General features: G+C 40.5%; 1 protein-coding gene across 10 annotated transcripts in view; it reads left to right on the forward strand.

The window, feature by feature from the left end:
* Positions 1-19562, forward strand: part of MTA3 (metastasis associated 1 family member 3) — a 267138-nt gene that overhangs the window by 152840 nt on the left and 94736 nt on the right. For all 10 annotated transcript variants that reach the window (XR_001894059.2, XM_017947467.3, XM_017947463.2 and 7 more), the window contains exons 6-8: positions 2861-2978; positions 15119-15221; positions 18649-18748. Coding sequence is in view for 9 of the 10 variants with exons in the window: in XM_017947467.3 (XP_017802956.1) it covers positions 2861-2978; positions 15119-15221; positions 18649-18748 (321 nt within the window). In the remaining variant the exon portion in view is untranslated. The remainder of the gene's footprint in view (positions 1-2860; positions 2979-15118; positions 15222-18648; positions 18749-19562) is intronic.

The following is a 19562-nucleotide window of genomic DNA, read 5'->3' on the forward strand; positions in this document are numbered from 1 at the left end:
GAAAAATTACCTATTGGGTACAATGTTCACTATTGATGGGTACAGTAAAAGCCCAGACTTTACCATGACACAATGTATGCATATAAGAACTCTGTACTTTTACCCCCTAAATATATAAACTCTTAAAAATAAAATATTGAGATTGGCATAGTTGAAGACGGTAACCCAAAGAATAACTTTATCATCCTTTACTTTTAACTCTGTGTTCTTGAAATTGGCCTGTCTGGAACCGTTTCTTCTTTTTTTTTTTTTTTTTTTTTTTACAACTTCTATTATTAACCAAACATATTTTGAATATTTTCCCATATCAGGACATACAAATCTAAGGATTTTAAGCAACTTATATGACCCAAATAATCATTTCATCTTATTATATTGTAGAGTATGGCAAGCTCTTGTTTTTATTGGAGTAGCATGCTAATAGGTTTTACAGATAACAAGTGACCTGAAGTATCTCTGCTTTTATTTATTTATTTATTTTTGAGACGGAGTTTTGCTCTTGTTGCCCAGGCCAGAGTGCAATGGTGCGACCTCCGGCTCACCACAACCTTCGCCTCCCAGGTTCAAGCCGTTCTCCTGCCTCAGCCTCCCGAGTAGCTGGGATTACAGGCATGTGCCACCAAACCTGGCTAATTTTGTATTTTTAGTAGAGATGGGGTTTCTCCATGTTGGTCAGGGTGGTCTTGAACTCCCAACCTCAGGTCATCCGCCCGCCTCAGCCTCCTAAAGTGCTGGGTTTACAGGCGTGAGCCACCACGCCCGGCATATCTCTGCTTTTAAATCTGATGGTGGCTGCGTGTGGGGGCTCATGTCTGTGATCCCAGCACTTTGGGAGGCTGAGGCAGGAGGATTGCTTGAGCCCAGGAGTTTGAGACCAGCCTGGACAACATAGTGAGTGCTCATCTCTATTAATGAAATAGGAAAAAAAATCTGATGGTGAGCCAGTGGCAATAACTTCAGTTACTGAGTAATATTTATTACTCGTGTCTTTAAAGCAAAACAAAAAATAAAACACTTCTGATTACATAGTGATCATCCCCTGTAGCTTTGTTAAGTTTTTTTTGTTGTTGTTGTTGTTTTTTGAGACAAAGTCTCACTCTTGTCCCCCAGGCTGGAGTGCAATGGTGCAGTCTCGGCTCTCTGCAACCTCCGCCTCCTGTGTTCAAGCGATTCTCCTGCCTCAGCCTCCTAAGTAGCTGGGATTACAGGTGCCTGCCACCATGCCTAGCTAATTTTTCTATTTTTAGTAGAGACAGGGTTTCACCACGTTGGCCAGGCTAGTCTCGAACTCCTGACCTCAGGTGATCTGCCCGCCTCAGCCTCCCAAAGTGCTGGGATTATAGGCATGAGTCACCGCGCCTGGCCTAAGCTGGTTGTTTTATCTATTACTGCAGATTTTTTCTTTTCCTTAGATAGCACTTTAACAATATGCATAAATTGTCACGTATTGGTGTCCCCCCCCCTTTTTTTTTTTTTAACAGTTTTTTTGTTTAAATCTTTTTTCCTGACAGTGAGCAATGAATAAAATACAGCACAGAATTTCTCAGTGGATGGAATAACTCTGTTTTTTTCCCTTTCCCCTTATCACAGTATGTAAGAGGTCCCACAGGAGAGACTTTTACTGTCTGACAGATTATCTTTTATTTGCAGTTTCCTTGGCTGGGGCTTGGTAAATTTCTGGTAGTAGGGACAGGTCCTTCCAGGATATAATACAGAGAATTGGGCAGCAGATGATCTTTGGGATCATAGTGGGAAGCAGAAGACGGGACTTTGCTGGTTCAGATAATCTCTAGTGGTTATATGGAATTCAACAAAGGACTGGTGCCAGGTCATTTTGCCCATTAGGCTCAGAAACAAGGACATATGAGCTTTGTAAGGGAGGACCGGAAATTTTGGTGTGTATGCTGCTGGTGAGCATGTATATAGCTATGTTTGTATATATGTCTATATATACATACGCATGCCTCAGTACTTAAAGAACTGCAGAATTATAGTTAATACATGTTTAATTAAATATTTACAAAGTGATATTATTATAACAGTAAACCACACACAAGTTCAACTCATGTATAGTTTAATGTGAGATATGTATACCTTTTAATCTTTTGACTAAAAATTGGGATGGACGTTACAAAAGAGTACCTGGTATCTGTGAAGTCTTCCCTTCTGTTTGGTGTGGACTTCAGAAGTTTATAAGATGATTTGACTTTAGGTGTCTTACCTTGGAGTTATGGTTTAATTTTGCTAGCTTTTGAAACTCTGCTTTAGAGAGCAAATGGTTTTCTTTTAGACTAAAACAAATAATAGAACTTTATAATCTACTTTGTTTCAAGCTGTTTCTTTTGGCTCGATTTAATTTTGTACTGTTTTTTTTTTCTTTTTTTTTTTTTGAGACAGAGTCTCGCTCTGCCACCCAGGCTGGAGTGCAGTGGCCGGATCTCAGCTCACTGCGAGCTCCGCCTCCCGGGTTCATGCCATTCTCCTGCCTCAGCCTCCCGAGTAGTTGGGACTACAGGCGCCCGCCACCGCGCCCGGCTAGTTTTTTGTATTTTTTAGTAGAGATGGGGTTTCACAGTGTTAGCCAGGATAGTCTCGATCTTCTGACCTCGTGATCCGCCCATCTCGGCCTCCCAAAGTGCTGGGATTACAGGCTTGAGCCACCGCGCCCGGCCAATTTTGTACTGTTTTACATGATGACAGTAACACCATGCTCTCCTTAAAGATTTATGAGTTTATTCACCAAAATGAAATTTTATATACTCTCTGGGATTTATGTGTTCATTATAGTGACATTGATTTTAATGCTTTATAAAAAGTAGAAGGAATTAAGTATACCTACATATTTTGTCATATTTTTCAGGATACCTTCTTCTACTCATTGGTCTATGACCCCTCATTGAAAACGCTATTAGCTGACAAAGGTGAAATCAGAGTGGGACCTAGATATCAGGCAGACATTCCAGAAATGCTATTAGAAGGTATGTTTTTCTGCATGTTTGCAGTTCTGTGAAACAAATGTATCTTGAAACTCAAATATACATGTCCTCATGTGGAAGAAGCAATGTTCAGGGCAAAGTCTAAAAGTTATAAGCACTTGCAATTTTACTGTTCTTTGTGAAAAATAATGAATAAATAAATAGAGATGAGGCCTTTCTATGTTGCCCAGGCTGGTCTTGATCTCCTGGCCTCAAACAATCCTCCCACCTCGGCCTCTCAAAAGGGATGCTATTATAGGTGTGGCCTGGCCAGCACTTCCAATTTTAGAAACACAAAATTAGCTCATTTTAATGTACTTTGTTTTTGCTATGCTTCATATATATCTAGCTTTTTAAAAAACTGAAGGTTTGTGGCAACCCTGTTGAGCAAGTCCTTTGGTGCCATTTTTCCAACAGGACAGTGTCTCTGTGTCAAATTTTGGTAATTCTTGCAACATTTCAAACCTTTTCATTATTATCTGTTATGGTGATCTGTGATCAATGATCTTTGATGTAACTGTTGTAATTGTTTTGGGGCCATGAACTGTATCCATATGAGAGGACAAACTGAACTGATAAATGCTGTGTATTCTGAGTGCTCCACCAACTGTCCCTTCCCTGCCTCTTTCTCTCTCCTGGGGTCTCCCTATTTTATGAGTCACAGCAATATTGAACTTAAGCCAGTTAACAACCCTGCAGTGGCCTGTAAGTGTTCAAGTGAAAGGAAGAGTAGCATATCTCTCACTTTAAATCAAAAGCAAGAAATGAAGCTAGTGAGGAAGGCGTGTCAGAAGCCAAGACAGGCCAAAAGCCAGGCCTCTTCCCCCAGTTAGTCAAGTTGTGAATGCAAAGGAAAAGTTCTTGAAGGAAATTAAAAGTGCTACTCCACACTCCAGCCTGGGCGACAGAGCAAGACTCTGTCTCAAAAAAAACAAACAAACAAACAAAAAAGCTACACCAGTGAACACATGAATGATAAGAAAGCAAAACAGGCTGGGCGCAGTGGCTCGCGCCTTTAATCCCAGCACTTTGGGATGCCGCAGCAGGTGGATTACTTGGGACCAGGAGTTCGAGACCAGCCTGGCCAACATGGTGAAACACCGTCTCTACTAAAAATACAAAAACTAGCCAAGTGTGATGGTGTGTGCCTGTATTCCCAACTACTCGGGAGGCTGAGGCAGGAGAATCCCTTGAACCTGGGAGGCAGAGGTTGGAGTGAGCCAAGATTGTGCCACTGCACTCCAGCTTGGGCAACAGAGTGAGACTTTCTCTAAAAAAGAAAACAGGCCAGGCGTGGTGGCTCAAGCCTGTAATCCCAGCATTTTGGGAGGCCGAGACGGGCGGATCACGAGGTCAGGAGATCGAGACCATCCTGGCTAACACGGTGAAACCCCGTCTCTACTAAAAATACAAAAAACTAGCCGGGCGAGGTGGGGGGTGCCTGTAGTCCCAGCTACTTGGGAGGCTGAGGCAGGAGAGTGGCGTAAACCGGGAGGCGGAGCTTGCAGTGAGCCGAGATCCGGCCACTGTACTCCAGCCTGGGCGGCAGAGCGAGACTCCGTCTCAAAAAAAAAGAAAACAATAGCCTTACTGCTTTCCTGCTGATACCGTGGAGAAAGTCTTAGTGGCCTAGATAGAAGATCAGATCACCAACAACATTCCTTTAAGCCAAAGCCTCATCCAGAGCAGGGCCCTAACTCTCTTCAATTTTGTGAAGACTGAGAGGTGAGGAAGCTGGAAAAAATTCTTCACCATAACATAAAAGTGCAAGTAAAGCGGCAAGTGCTGATGTAGAAGCTGCAGCAAGTTATCCAAGTCTAGCTAAGATTACTGATGAAGACTGCTATGTTAAACAACAGATTTTCAATGTAGGTAAGACAGCTTTCTATTGGAAGAAGATGCTATCTAGGACTTTCATAACTAGAAGCTTCAAGGGACAGGCTGACTCTCTCATTAGTGACGAATGCAGCTAGTAACTTGAAGCCAGTCCTCATTTACCATTCCAAAAATCCCAGACCCCTTAAGCATTATGCTAAATCTGCTCTGCCTGTGCTCCGTAAATAGAACAACAAAGCCTAAATGACAGCACCTCTGTTTACAGCATGGTTTACTGAATATTTTAAGCTCGCTGTTGAGACCTACTGCTTAGGAAAAAGGATTCCTTTCAAAAACTGCTCATTGATAATGCTCCTCATCATCCAAGAGCTCTGATGGGGATGTACAAGGAGGTGCATATTGTTTACATGACTGCTGACACAACATCCATTCTGGAACCTATGGATCAAGGAGACATTTTGACTTTCACATTTTATTATTAAGAAATAACATCACCTAAGGCTATACTGCCCATAGATAATGATTCCTCTGATGGATCTGAGTAGGCAATCGAAAACCTTCTGGAAAGTATTCTCCATTCTAGATGCCAGTAACAATTGTAATTGATAGGAGGAGGTCAAAATATAAACATTAATAGGAGTTTAGAAGAAGTTGATTCCAACAGTCGTGGATAACTTTGAAGGGTTTACGACTTCAGTGGCAGAAGTAACTGCAAATATGGTGGATATAATATGCAAGAAAACTACAATGAGAGTGGGCCCTGAAGATATGACTGACTGAATTGCTGCAATCTCATGGTAAAACTTGGATGGGTAAGTAGTTGATTCTTATGGATGAGCAAAGAAAGTGGATTCTTGAGATGGAATCTACTCCGGGTGAAGATGCTGTGAACACTGTTGAGATGGCAATGAAGGATTTGGAATATGATATAAACTTAGTTGGCAAAGCAGTGGCAGGGTTTGAGAGGGTTGTCCCTGTTTTTGAAAGAAGTCTACTGGCCGGCGCGGTGGCTCACGCCTGTAATCCCAGCACTTTGGGAGGCGGAGGTGGGCGAATCATGAGGTCAGGAGATCGAGACCATCCTGGCTAACATGGTGAAACCCTGTCTCTACTAAAAATACAAAAAGTTAGCTGGGCGTGGTGGCGGCGCTTGTAGTCCCAGCTACTCGGGAGGCTGAGGCAGGAGAATGGCGTGGAACTCGGGAGGCAGAGGTTGCAGTGAGCCAGATCACGCCACTGCACTCCAGCCTGGGCGACAGAGCGAGACTCAAAAGAAGGAAGTCTACTGTAGGTAAAATCCTATCGAGCATCACATGCTACAGAGAAAAACCTTTTTTGAGACAGAGTCTCACACTGTCGCCCAGGCTGAAGTACAGTGGCACAATCTTGGCTCACTGCAGCTTCTGCCTCCTGGGTTCAAACGATTCTTGTGCCTCAACCTCTCGAGTAACTGGGATTACAGGCATGTGCCACCACGCCCGGCTTTTTTTGTATTTTTAGTAGAGATGGGGTTTTGCCATGTTGGCCAGGCTGGTCTTGAACTCCTGACTTCAAACCATCTGTCCACCTTGGCCCCCCAAAGTGCTAGGATTACAGGTGTGAGCCATCCCCCCACCCCACCTGCCTCCCACCCAGCCCCCCACTGCTAGCAATCTTGGAATGTTTTAACCGGAAACAAGGAATGCCTTTCCCTTTCTTCAAGGCTACTTCTGGGTATTTATTTTTACATTTTATAACTTGGTAGTTTTCTTTGTTAAGTATTCATCTCTAACAAAAACAACAGATTTATAGATTTTATTGAAAAATACCATATTTTTCACCATAAATGTAGAAGCCATTTTGGACTCTTATTTCAGCCTGAAGCTTTAAAGCATATCCAGAATGTTTCTTTTCACTTGTAATCAGGCAACTGAGTAGATGCAAGGTTTAAGGAACCCTTCTTTTTTTTTTGGAAATGGAGTTTCCCTCTTGTTGCCCAGTCTGGAGTGCAGTGGCGTGATCTTGGCTCACTGCAACCTCCGCCTCTCAGGTTCAAGCGATTCTCCTGCGTCAGCCTCCTGAGTAGCTGGGATTACCTGTGCCCGCCACCACACACCCAGCTAATTTTTGTATTTTTAGCAGAGACAGGGTTTCGTCATGTTGGCCAGGCTGGTCTCGAACTCCTGACCTCAGGTGATCCACCAGCCTCAGCCTCCCAAGGTGCTGGGATTACAGGCATGAGCCTCTGCGCCTGGCCACCCTTCTTTTTTCTAATGACTGTATTTTTGGGGGAGAAGGAGTGGGGATACCAATAAGTATACCAGTAATTAACCACACTTGAAATGGTCATTGCCATCACAGAAACTTCCATCTGTAGCTAGTACCTGATTGCAGGGAAGTTAAATAGTAGGACATATCATATTCAAGAACAGATGTTTAGGATTTGCTGGAATCCATTCTTCCTAACCCTTTTAGTACTCCTGAGTGGGTACATTTCCACCAGTGGCCAGATTCTAATTTGCATTGGCATGGAATGTAGAACTGGAATTAATATCTTGGGTAGGTGGCAGCAGCAGCACTCTGCCAGGATATGTTACAGGCTTGCTTTCTTTGTGAACATGTCTTGATGGATACTAAGAGATTGTTGTGGCATTTGCCTTGCTAGGGAATAAATCTTTTTGTGGCTTTTCGATTTTTAAATTCATTTATGGCTACCCATCACCTAACAAACTCTAGAGATCTGAAAAGAAGAGTATGAAGTTTACAAATGAAAGTAAAGGCGCCTTTTAGCTTTTACGTCTTTCACTGAGTTTGAATAAATCACCTAGAAAATTTTCCATAAAAGAGATACGTTTTGAGTCATTATTTAAATGTATTATAACATTGGAGTTTTAAGAAAAAATTTGTTTTACATATTAAATTTAAATTTCAACTGTTAAAGTATGTTATAACAACATTAAATTATTAAACGAAAATGACTCTAGGTTCACAAGTTTGGGTAAATCCTGACTATACTGTGTTTTAATTGAGTAACCTTGGGGAAATGATTAACCCCTCCAAGTTCCCGTTTCTCTTTAAACAGGGAACGATAGCGTAGGTAGTACATTCTATCATTGTGATGAGCAAATGAGGTAATTCTTGTCATGCAGTTAGCACATGCCCAGCTGTTACAGTCCTCTCCCCTGGCCTCTAGTAATACTCATTTGATAGCTGTTACCTGCTGGGTGCGGTGGCTCACGCCTGTAATCCCAGCACTTTGGGAGGCTGAGGCGGGCAGATCATTTGAGGTTAGGAGTTTGAGACCAGCTTGACCCACCTTGGTGAAACCCCATCTCTACTAAAAAATACAAAATTTAGCCGAGTGTGGTGGCGGGTGCCTGTAATCTCAGCTACTTGGTAGGCTGAGGCAGGAGAATTGCTTGAACCCAAGAGGCGGAGGTTGCAGTGAGCTGATATCGCGCCACTGCACTCCAGCTTGGGTGACAGAGACAGACTCCCTCTCCAAAAAAAAAAGAAAAGGCTGTTATACCTGTCATACTCCAGTATGTTAAAGAATTAAATTAGTGTATCTTTTGTTACATTGTATGCACTTAAAACTTGTATTAACTCATATTCTGTTGGCAAATAGGAAAATGTTAGTATAGAGTAAAAATGTGTCAGTTCATATGTGACTTTCCCCAGCAATAAGGGAAACAAGTGTTCTCACAGATAAGGAGAGTTTAAGAAAGAGCAAGTGGAAATTTTTACAAAAGTGCCTTCCTTTGATTTAAGCAGTGGCTGATTTTTGTGGCCTGAAAATCTGAGGCACTTTCCACTATGTTAAAACTATATGGGGAAGCTTTGAGTTGCAGATAAAGAGACTCTGAAGATATTTTCTCCAGTGTTTGGGGGAAAAATTGCATTCTAGATTCGATTTTTAATTTATTTGAAGCTATAAAAAGGGACCTACAGCTCAGTGGAAGAAGCATGAATCCAGGGTTTAAGGAGATAAAAGATCAAGTGGACCTTTATGCTTGGTGCAAATGGCAATAGAGATTTAATTGTTTTATTATGATTGTTAGTTTTTTTGAAATGCTCTGGTCACTAACTTTCTTAGGTTTTGAGAGTTTTATCCTATTTTTTCATAAACGCTATTACCTTCAATTGGTAATTTTGCAGAATATGAACGTCTTAACAACGTAGTGGATAGTTGTCAACTTAGAAATACTGACCTGTAAGAATTGTTTAAGCAGGTATTGATTGCTGTCATATAAAACAGCAATTTTCAGCCATAGGGCAATTTTGTCCTCAGGAGAATTAAACAATACGTAGACATTTTAGTTGTCACGTCTGGTAGGGGGGGCGGAGGTAGGAAGGGGCACCTAGTGGGGAGAGGCCAGGTATGAAAAATTTATAGGGATATAGTAACCATTCAATAAATGTTAGTTAATATTTACATAATTATAATACTACGTAAATTTTCAAATATAAATGACTATGTGGTCTGGTCTATTTCTGTACGTTTGATTGTGTTTGTTTTTATGGTAGTACGTACAGTATTATTTTGATTACTGTTGCCATATATTATAATCTTATCCAGATGAGTTAATCCTTTCCCTTATTTTAGAACTATTTCATTTGTGGATATTCAAAACATTTTATATCTACTTCCAAAACTAAATTCTTTTATGGCCATGCATCACCTAATGACAGCAATACATTCTGATAAATGTGTCATTAGGCAATTTCATTGCTGTGCCAACATCATAGAGCGCACTTCCACAAACCTAGATTGGTACAGCTTACTAAACACCCAGGCTATATGGTATAGCCTATTGCTCCCAGGCTACAAATCTGTACAGCATGTTACTATACTGAATACTGTAGGGAATTATTACACAATAGTAAGTATTATGTGTCTAAATATAGCTAAGTATAGAAGAGGCATTGTAAAAATACAGTAAAAAGATAATAAGTGGTGCACCCACTGTGTAGGGTACTTCCCGTGAATGGAGCTTGCAGCACTGGAAGTTGCTTTGGGTGAGTCAGTGAGTGAGTGGTACGTGGATGTGAAGGACTAGGACATTACTGTAGACTTTATAAACAATGTACACTTAGGCTATACTAATTTTATTTAAAAATTACCTTCAGTAATAAATTAGCTTACTGAAACTTTATTTTTTTTTTTAACTTTTTGACTCTTCTATCATAAAACTTAAATATAAACACTATGAGACTCAAAGAAGAGCCAGATGACGTAAGTTTTTAATACCGCCATCCTGAGGTTACCAAAAGAATAGGGAATTGGTGCTGGGCATGGTGGCTCATGCTTGTAATCCCAGCACTTTGGAATTGGAAGGCTGAGCTGGCAGGTCACTTGAGGTCAGGAATTCGAGACTAGCCTGACCAACATGGTGAAACCCTGTCTCTACTAAAAGTACAAAAAGTTAGCTGGGCGTGGTGGTGCACGCCTGTAGCCCCAGCTACTTCAGAAGGCTGAGGCTGGAGAATCGCATAAGCCCAGGTGGTGGAGGCTGCAGTGAGCTGTGGTTGTGTGCCACTGTACTCCAGCCTGGGTGACAGAGCGAGACCTTGTCTCAAAAAAAAAAAAAAAAAAAAAAAAAAAAAAAAAGAGGCCGGGGCGCAGTGGCTCACTCCTGTAATCCCAGCACTTTGGGAGGCCGAGGCAGGTGGATCACCCGAGGTCAGGAGTTCAAGACCAGCCTGGCCAACATGGTGAAACCCCGTCTCAACTGAAAATACAAAAAATTTAGCTGGTCGTGGTGGTGGGCACCTGTAATGCCAGGTACTTCGGGAGACTGAGGCAGGAGAGTGGCTTGAACCCGGGAGGTGGAGGTTGCAGTGAGCCGAGATCGCAGCATTGCACTCCAGTGTGGGCAACAAGAAAAAAAAAAAAAAAAAGAATAGAGTGAGGGGAGGTAGTGACATAGGTTACGGGAGAGCAGCGCTAGCAAAGGCTGCATGGCTGCCTTGTTATGTGGATGAACCTCTGAGGTAATCTCCAAGCTGCTCTCAGAAAGGTGTAGCTTGGGGTGAAGTGTCTATGTCAGACCTTTGGTCTCTTTTTCCTGTAAGTTAGTCTGTCTTAGATTCATTTAAAGGGGCCTCAGAGAAATCCTGTTTGCATTTGCGGTTTACTTCACTAATGTAGATTTCCTCTACGTATGCAGATCTCCCCCCATAAAAGGCAGCCTTTCAGGGCTGGCTACTCTTGTTGTGTTTATTGATCTCAGAATAGCCATCTAGAAATATGCCGAAGAAGTATATTTTGAGGTGAAATATTCTGGTTTCACCTCACTTCTTGATTTTTATTTTAGAAGTAGAAACTGGAACTCCCTATATTGACCAGTGTGCTCTTAAACTCCTGGCCTCAAATGATCCTCCTACCTTGGCCTCCCAAAGTGCTGGGATTACAGATGTGAGCCACTGCATTCTGGCCTTGCTTTTTTATTTACTCAATCATCTCATCTTTTGAAAATTTTGAAATTTCTTTATATAAAATCTCCAATTTTATTTCCCAGTGTTTTATATTTTTATTGTCAAAATGAATGTTTTGACAATATAATTTATTGTCAATATAATTTTTAAAAGTTATAATTTTTAAAAGTTATAGTAACTTATTATCCTTTTGATTCATAACTTAATATGTTGCCCAGAACTTTCAGAACAAGATTGAGCAAAAATGGTGATAAAAGACATCCTTGAGTGTTTCTGAATTACATATAAAAAGCATAGTACTCTGATGGCTGGTGCAAAGAAAACGCATTGTATTTGGAACAAAGAATGTTTCAAATTGCCTAGGAAAGGACCTTTCGAAATCCTTAGTTCTTCAGAGTATTTGAACAACACTCTGTGCTCAAAATTCTTTTTTTTTTTTGAGATGGAGTCTCACTCTGTCGCACAGGCTGGAGTACCGTGGCGCGATCTCGGCTCATGGCAAGCTCTGCTTCCTGGGTTCATGCCATTCTTCTGCCTCAGCCTCCGGAGTAGCTGGGATTACAGGCGCCTGCCACCACGCCCGGCTAATTTTTTGTATATTTAGTAGAGACGGGGTTTCACCGTGTTAGCCAGGATGGTCTCGATTTCCTGACCTCGTGATCTGCCCATCTCGGCCTCCCAAAGTGCTGGGATTACAGGCGTGAGCCACCGCGCCCGGCCTCAAAATTCTTAAGAAGTACTTTGTCAGTATTTTCTAGAGATTTAAAAATATAACTGGAAGGTTAGGGCTAACATTTAAAATAGTTGCTGGGTCTACATTTCTTCAAAATTAAATGAAGCAAAAATAGGAAGCTGTATACAATCACACATTTAGTTGGGAAATACAGTTGTAGGAATTTAGAGGTTTGGGGAGATCGTCATGGTCTGTGTTTTTTGATGATATGACACGTGAGCAGATTGGAATTGCCCAGATTATCATACGTGGAGGAGGAAGGGGAGATTATTATAAAGACTGGGATGAACATTAACATGGAATTAATCTTAGTTCAGTTTTTGGCTCATTCCATTGTAACCAGGGCCATTCCAAAGGCTGCTGCTAGCGTAGCTGAAAAAAATTTAATTATAAAATTCTAAATAAGTTCATTCAAGAGCTTTTAAAAAGTTTTTTCCATGTGAAGAAGTGATCAAACTGATATGAATGTAATTATTTGGTCTATTCAAAATGGGAATCTCCTCTTAGTTTGAAATGATCGTTTGATATAGAGAATTTCTGTATTTGTTTTTTGTTGTTCTTGCTATTTTTCTTCTCAGCTCATGGTTCTGTGTTTTTGTTGTTAGTATAAATGCTTTCAAGAGAGTTTTATTGTTTACAGTGAATTTATTTAGAATTCTTCTAAGTCTTACTTTTGCTGTATGCTGCAGACTGTATGGGTGGAATTAAAATTTATCAATTTGACTGACTTGAATTTGAAAAATAAACATCAATTTTAGTCTTACGTTCGGGAGTATACAACAGAAGGGACTTAAAACTGAATAGCAACATCATTTCTTGTGTGTTATTTAAGATGTAGATTTCAAATGTTTTACCACTACTATCTATCCTTATTTAAATTATTTTTTAAAAGACATGGGCAGGTTAATTGTGTCATTCTCCATTCTCAAGTTTCATGTGGCTTGCAACTTTTTGATTTTTAACTGGTCTTTGAAAATGACCCTAATGTTGAGTGTCTTGTCTTAGCATGCTAAGAATTGTAAACAAAACAAAGAATGAAGTCCTTTCAAACTTTAGATGTTTTTGACCTAGTACTAGCTCTGCTCTGCTCTGTTTATGTCATTTTATATTGGAGTTGGCAGTTGGCTCTCTGGTTACCTGCCTTTTGACCAGAGACAAATGGGCAGGTCTTCAACCTAACAGCAGTGGCCTGACTTAAGAGACTGCAGATGGAACGCCTGCTTCTGTCCTGTCCTTTCCGTTGATATCTGCTTGCTCCTATAGTAGGTGGCCCATAGCCTGGGTTTGTCAGTCACTGGCGAATGTTTGGCTTCAGAGTATTATGTTAGCCGCTGCAAGGCCTAATGTTATAGATGCAGTGATTAAAAGCAAAACAAAGGCAAAAGCAGTCGCTATCATTAAAGAGCTCTTATTCTAGTAAGAATCCATAGCTATAAATAAAAATTCCATTGGCTCCCAAGTCTACTTTTCATTACAATCATTTGTCCTAACATTGACTCTTGTTCAATAGTTATCTGTTTGTGAGATATTCTAAAGCAAAGCATTCGGCATTATTGTCAGTCTTCTCTTGGCTCTAACCTCCTGTTTGTGTATCTTTTCTTGTTTTGTTTTGTTTTGTTTTGAGATACCCAGGCTGGAATGCACTGGTGTGATTATGGCTCACTACAGCTTTGACCTCCTAGGCTGAAGCAGCCTTTCCACCTCAGCTTCCTAAGTAGCTAGGACTATAGGCGTGTGCCACGACACATGGCTAATTTTATTTATTTATTGTAGAGATGGGATCTCGCTGTGTTGCTAAGGTTGGTCTTGAACTTTTGGGCTCAAGTAATCCTCCCTCCCCAGCTTCCCAAAGTGCTGGGATTATAGGTGTGAGCCACCATGCCCAGCCTCCTTCTTTCTGCTAATGCCAACGCTATGAGTACAGCTCACAAAACTTGAAATCTACACTCTACATCCAGTCTGCCACTGACATTCCCAAATCTCCTCTCTTTGTGCTCTATTACCAGTCTCATAACCAAAACCCCTCACTACATGTGGGGAACTGTTAAAGGAGGCTGATATGTCTCTCTGTCTTTATCAGGTATCTCTGCAGAGGAAATTATGCTTTGAAAGTGGAAGTTTGGTTCTGCTCTTGTCACTCCCTTACCAGAAAAATCAAGGGCTTCTAATATAAAATCTCTTCAAAAAACATCTATGTAGGATCTCCAGTAATGTGTTCATAACCCACTTCTCTTAGCTATCTTCTCTCATTCCGTAAAGTACTCCAGACATTATGAGCTACTTTTCTGTGACATTTTAATGCCCCATGACTTTGTTCATGTTCTCATTTCTTTTTTAAAAAATCTTCCCCTGCTGGTGCATTCATACCCTTTAGTTCTTAGGTGAAATGCCATCTCCTTCATGACATTGTTTCTTACCTAGCTTGAAATGATTTCTCTATTCTTCAGATTCTTATGCTATTAACTATTAATATGTCACTCTTATGCTATTTATTTGGTTTATATCATAGGTATTTATGCATAGTTTAAGCATCTTGTGGAAGTGATGCTTGCTTTCTTTCTTTTTTCCTTTTTTTTCTGAGACAGAGTCTTACTCTGTCGCCCAGGCTGGAGTACAGTGGCGCAATCTCAGCTCACTGCAACCTCTGCCTTCCGGGTTCAAGCGATTCTTGTGCCTCAACCTCCCGAGTAGCTGGGATTACAGGCACCTGCTACCACTCCCAGCTAGTTTTTATATTTTTAGTAGATACAGGATTTCTCCATATTGACCAGGCTTGTTTCAAACTTCTGGCCTCAAGTGATCTGGCCGCCTCGGCCTCCCAAAGAGCCGAGATTACAGGTGCAAGCCACCGCACCCAGCCTGTTGCTTTTTCATCTTTATGTCTCTTAGCATGGCGCATACTGCCTCTCGCATACAGGTACTCCAGAAACAGACGTTAAGGACTAAATGAAGATACCATTCGGTTAGTTTGGTGTTATTATCGTCAGTGTTCACTTTAATGAGGTGTTGTACATCTGCGTCTGAAAGAATGTGCCAAAACTATGGGCACTTACCTTACATGTAAACATTTCTAATGCTATGGTGACCGTTGTCATCAGTAGTATGAGACAGTGCGCCTTGTCAGTAACAAGACTCCATTTTATTTATTTTTGGACAGGAGAATCAGATGAGAGGGAACAGTCAAAATTGGAAGTTAAAGTTTGGGATCCAAATAGCCCACTTACGGATCGACAGATTGACCAGTTTTTAGTTGTAGCACGGTGAGTACGAGTATGGCATTATCAAGTCAAATTTCTTTATATAAAAGAATTTATAGGTATATGTATTTTTATTTCTTTGTATTCTGGTTTCCCCCCACTGATTGAATTATTTTTTAGTTATGTAAGAAAGCTTAATTATACTGCTTCCTAAATTTATTAGTTTCTGTTTTAAGTGAAAATAGTTGTATTAATTTTTACTGATTAAGAAAACAGAAGTATAAAAAAATTCTTTATACCTGAAGAAAATACCTGAAGTCCCATATCCTTAATGAAAAGAGTCATCCTTTTTACTTGACATGGCTTTACTCTGGACATGGATTATTCAGGTATCAATAAGAATGTGCACCTGGAATTCGCTCACCGCATCCATGTGTGAGTAGGGTCTGTTGCTAAGCATTGCGCTTTCCCTTGAGAGCTTTCAGCCTGGCAGCCTGGCTGGCTTGCTTCCTTCCTTCCTTCTCTTTTCTTAAGAGAATGAATGGGACAGAATTTTGTTTTTATTTTAAAAATGATAACAGTAAAAGTACATTACCAAGCAATTGGTGAATGAACTGAGGTATACTTATATAGTGAAATATTACTTTATGGCAATTGAATGAATTAAAGCTATATGTAGCAAAGCGATAAACATCACAAATAATGATGAGGGTATATACCATGTGATCATTTATGTGCATACAGAGTAATTATTTATAAAATGTTTGCTGTGTACAAAACAATGCTTTATTAGTGGATTTTAAAATACATTAAATGGGTATATATATATATTATATATTTGATCTAGGAGTATATATAGGGAACTCTAACAAATTTATAATTATTTTTTAAAAGAATGAAGAAATATGGCAAAATATTAATAAGAGTTAGATCTGGACAGTGGATGCAAGGGTCTTCATTATGTTATTGTCTGATTTTGTGTTGAACTTATTTCACAATACAGAGGGAAAAATAGTCTTGGCTCATCCTTAGACTTCACTGTTCATAGAGCCAGTCACCATGGACGGTCACACTTTTTATTGGTGGCCAGGCATTTGGAGTCCAGAGCCCACCACCTAACTACTAAGCAATTGGATGGAGACACTTGATGTGCATTGCGAAGGGGGCCAATCTTGTGGCCCCTTGTAGAGTACACAATACTGGTCTAGAGTCTCCAGACAGGCTGTCTAGATTGGGGATTGGTTAGGAGACATTGCTGTTTTCAAATTTGATTTGTATTCTGTTTTTTCATTTTTCTGATTGCCAAGGGCCATATGTTTCCCCCCAAAGCCAGCATGAAGGACACTAAGGAGTTGGTTCCTAGTATGTTTTTGTTTTCAATATTTGTTTTAAAAAATAATCTTCTAGGCTGGGAATGGTGGCTCATGCATGTAACCCCAGCACTTCGGGAGGCCAAGGCAAGAGGATTGTTTGAGTCCAGGAGTTTGAGACCAACCTGGGCAATATAGTAAGACCTCTTCTCTTTAAAAAAAAAAAAAAAAGGCTGGGCACAGTGGCTCATGCCGCCTGTAATCTCACTACTTTGGGAGGCCAAGTCAGGTGGATCACCTTAGGTCAGAAGTTCAAGACTAGCCTGGCCAACATGGTGAAACCTTGTCTCCACAAAAATAGAAAAAAAATTAGCTGGGCATGATGGTGGGTGCCTGTAATCCCAGCTACTTGGGAGATGGAGGTGGGAGAATCGCTTGAACCTGCGAGGCGGAGGTTGCAGTGAGCCGAGATAGCACCATTGCACTCCACCCTGGGCAACAAAGCAAGACTTTGTGTCAAAAGAAAAAAAAAAAAAAGATCTTCTAAATACAAATTAAGACCACAGTCAAGTACCACTGCCAACCCAGAATGGTTCAAATTTTAAAGACTGACAGTGCTAAGCATTGATCAAGATTTAGAACCAATACTCTCGTATCCTGCTGGTGGGGGTGTACATTGGAATATTGTTTGCTGTCATCTAACACACATATCTCTTAAGTTTCACTCCTAAATATCTATGCAGCAGAAATGCATACACCTTTGCACCAAAAGATCACATATACAAATGGATTTATGGCGCTATTCATAGTAACCCCAAACTGGAAACAACACAGAATGTCTGTCAGCAGTAGAGTGGAGGTGGGGATGAGACATCGTACAACAGAATGTTGCATAGCAGGGAAAATGAGTGAATACAGCTGTAGCTAGCAACATGGGTGAATCCACAAACATAGTTTTAATTGAAAGAAGCTGGACATAAACTCCAGCTGTGTGATTCTATTTGAGCAAAACTAATCTGTGGTGCTACAATCCAGGGTGGTGGTTCCCTGTGGAAAGGAGCTTGAGGAGCCTCTGGGTTGTGGTCATGTTCTTTCTTGAACTGTATGTTGGTGGCATGCATGTGTTCACTTTACAGTAACTATCTGTACATTGTGTACTTTTCAACATGAATGTTGTGTTTTAGTTAAAATATTTATAAAATTTCTTCCTTGGGGTCAACCACAATGGCTCGTGCCTGTAATCCCAAAACTTTGGGAGGCCAAGGCAGGAGGATCACTTGAGCCCAGGAGTTTGAGACCAGCCTGGCCAACATAGGGAGGCCTTGACTACAAAATTTTTTTTTTTAATTAGCCAAAAAAAAAAAAAAAAAAAGTTGGGCATGGTGGTGCATGCCTGTAGTTCCAGCTACTTGGGAGGCTGAGGTGGGAAGATTGTTTGAGCCCAGGAAGTTGAGGCTACAGTGAGCTATGATCACACTACTGCACTCTAGCCTGGGTGACAGAGTGAGACCCTGTCTCAAAAAATAAAAATAATAAAAATAAAAAGTCTCTTCCATAGCAAACATGTTTAAAACACAGGCAGGAAAAGTAGTGAGTCTTCATTTTATGCTGTATGTCTTAAAGTTAAGGTTTCTTACATATTGGAAGGACTTCTAAATCATTAAAATCAGCATTATGGCAATTTCTTTTTAAATGAGTTATTAGTAGAAATATGTTTCATGTTGAACCCTCACAGGAAAGGGTTGCTACAGTTAATGATATATTGGGGAAAAAAATGTTACTGAGTTTCACAATTTGGGCTAAAAAATGGTCAAAACTTGCTTTGCTGTAATAAACTCTGCAGCTGACTTTTTATTTTTTGAGCCAATTTGAATACCAAATGTTTTACTCCATGACATTTTATAATAGAGCTTCCCTTTCCTTCTTTTTCCCCCGCTGCACAGGCTATTTTTTCTTGATTTCATAATGACCTGTTTATAGTAAATTGGCTTGTCAATTATAATATCTTATAGAGTGAAAATTCTTTTTATTTGATGTTTGAATCTCAAACATTCAGAAACTTGTTTTTGCTTTTTCTTTTACGGTTTTTTATTCATGATCCAAATGTGTTTTTTAAAACATTAAAAGAAAAAAAAAACTAGATACTTAATTGTTCCTTATTGTGTTTGTGGTTTATTCAGTGCTGTTGGGACATTCGCTAGAGCCCTGGATTGCAGCAGTTCTGTGAGGCAGCCTAGTTTGCATATGAGTGCTGCTGCAGCTTCCCGAGACATCACCTTGGTAAGACATGGTTTGAAATTTTGTGGGTATTTATCCTTCTGTTACTTGTTTAATTTTAAAGCCATTGTGGCAATCCTGTAGACCGGGAGCTTTTGGGCTCTTAGCCTTCCTGACTGCTAGGTTTATTTGGCTTGGTTACTTGGTTAACTGGGTTCTGATAACACTCGTCTGTGCATTGAGAGTTTTTTTGTGTCTGTTCATTAGAAAGCGGGGCTGGGTTTTTTTTGTTTTCCTTTCTTTCTATATTTGGAGATGGTGTCTTGTTCTTTTGCCAGGCTGGAGTGCAGTGGCACGATCTCAGCTCACTGCAACCTCTGCCTCCTGGGTTCAAGTGATTCTCGTGCCTCAGCCTCCCTAGTAGCTGGGATTACAGGCACGTGCCACCACACCCAGCTAATTTTTGTATTTTTAGTAGAGATGGGGTTTCACCATGTTGGCCAGGCTGGTCTCAAACTTCTGACCTTGTGATCTGCCTGCCTCAGCCTTCCAAAGTGCTGGGATTACAGGCATGAGCCACCACGCCCGGCCAGAGGGGCTATTTTCTTATATAATTTTATTATATTATAGTTGCTATCTTTTAAATCTATTTACTTTTTTCTTTTGGTGATCAAATGAAGCTTCCTATATTCAGTTTAATTTTACCACTAATGGCAGCCATGGCTAGGCATAGGACCTGGCACTTACTGCTTTCTCTGCACTCCAAAAAAGTGGACCTGTGAGTTTTTTGCTGATTGAAGTTACTTACTGTATTTGATTTCCTGTTACCCCTTGTGATAGGCTTGGTAGGATGCTCATTTTACAGATGAGAAAACTG

The sequence above is a fragment of the Papio anubis genome, chromosome 14 (genome assembly GCF_008728515.1).
Source record: "Papio anubis isolate 15944 chromosome 14, Panubis1.0, whole genome shotgun sequence".
Classification (NCBI taxonomy): Eukaryota; Metazoa; Chordata; class Mammalia; order Primates; family Cercopithecidae; genus Papio; species Papio anubis.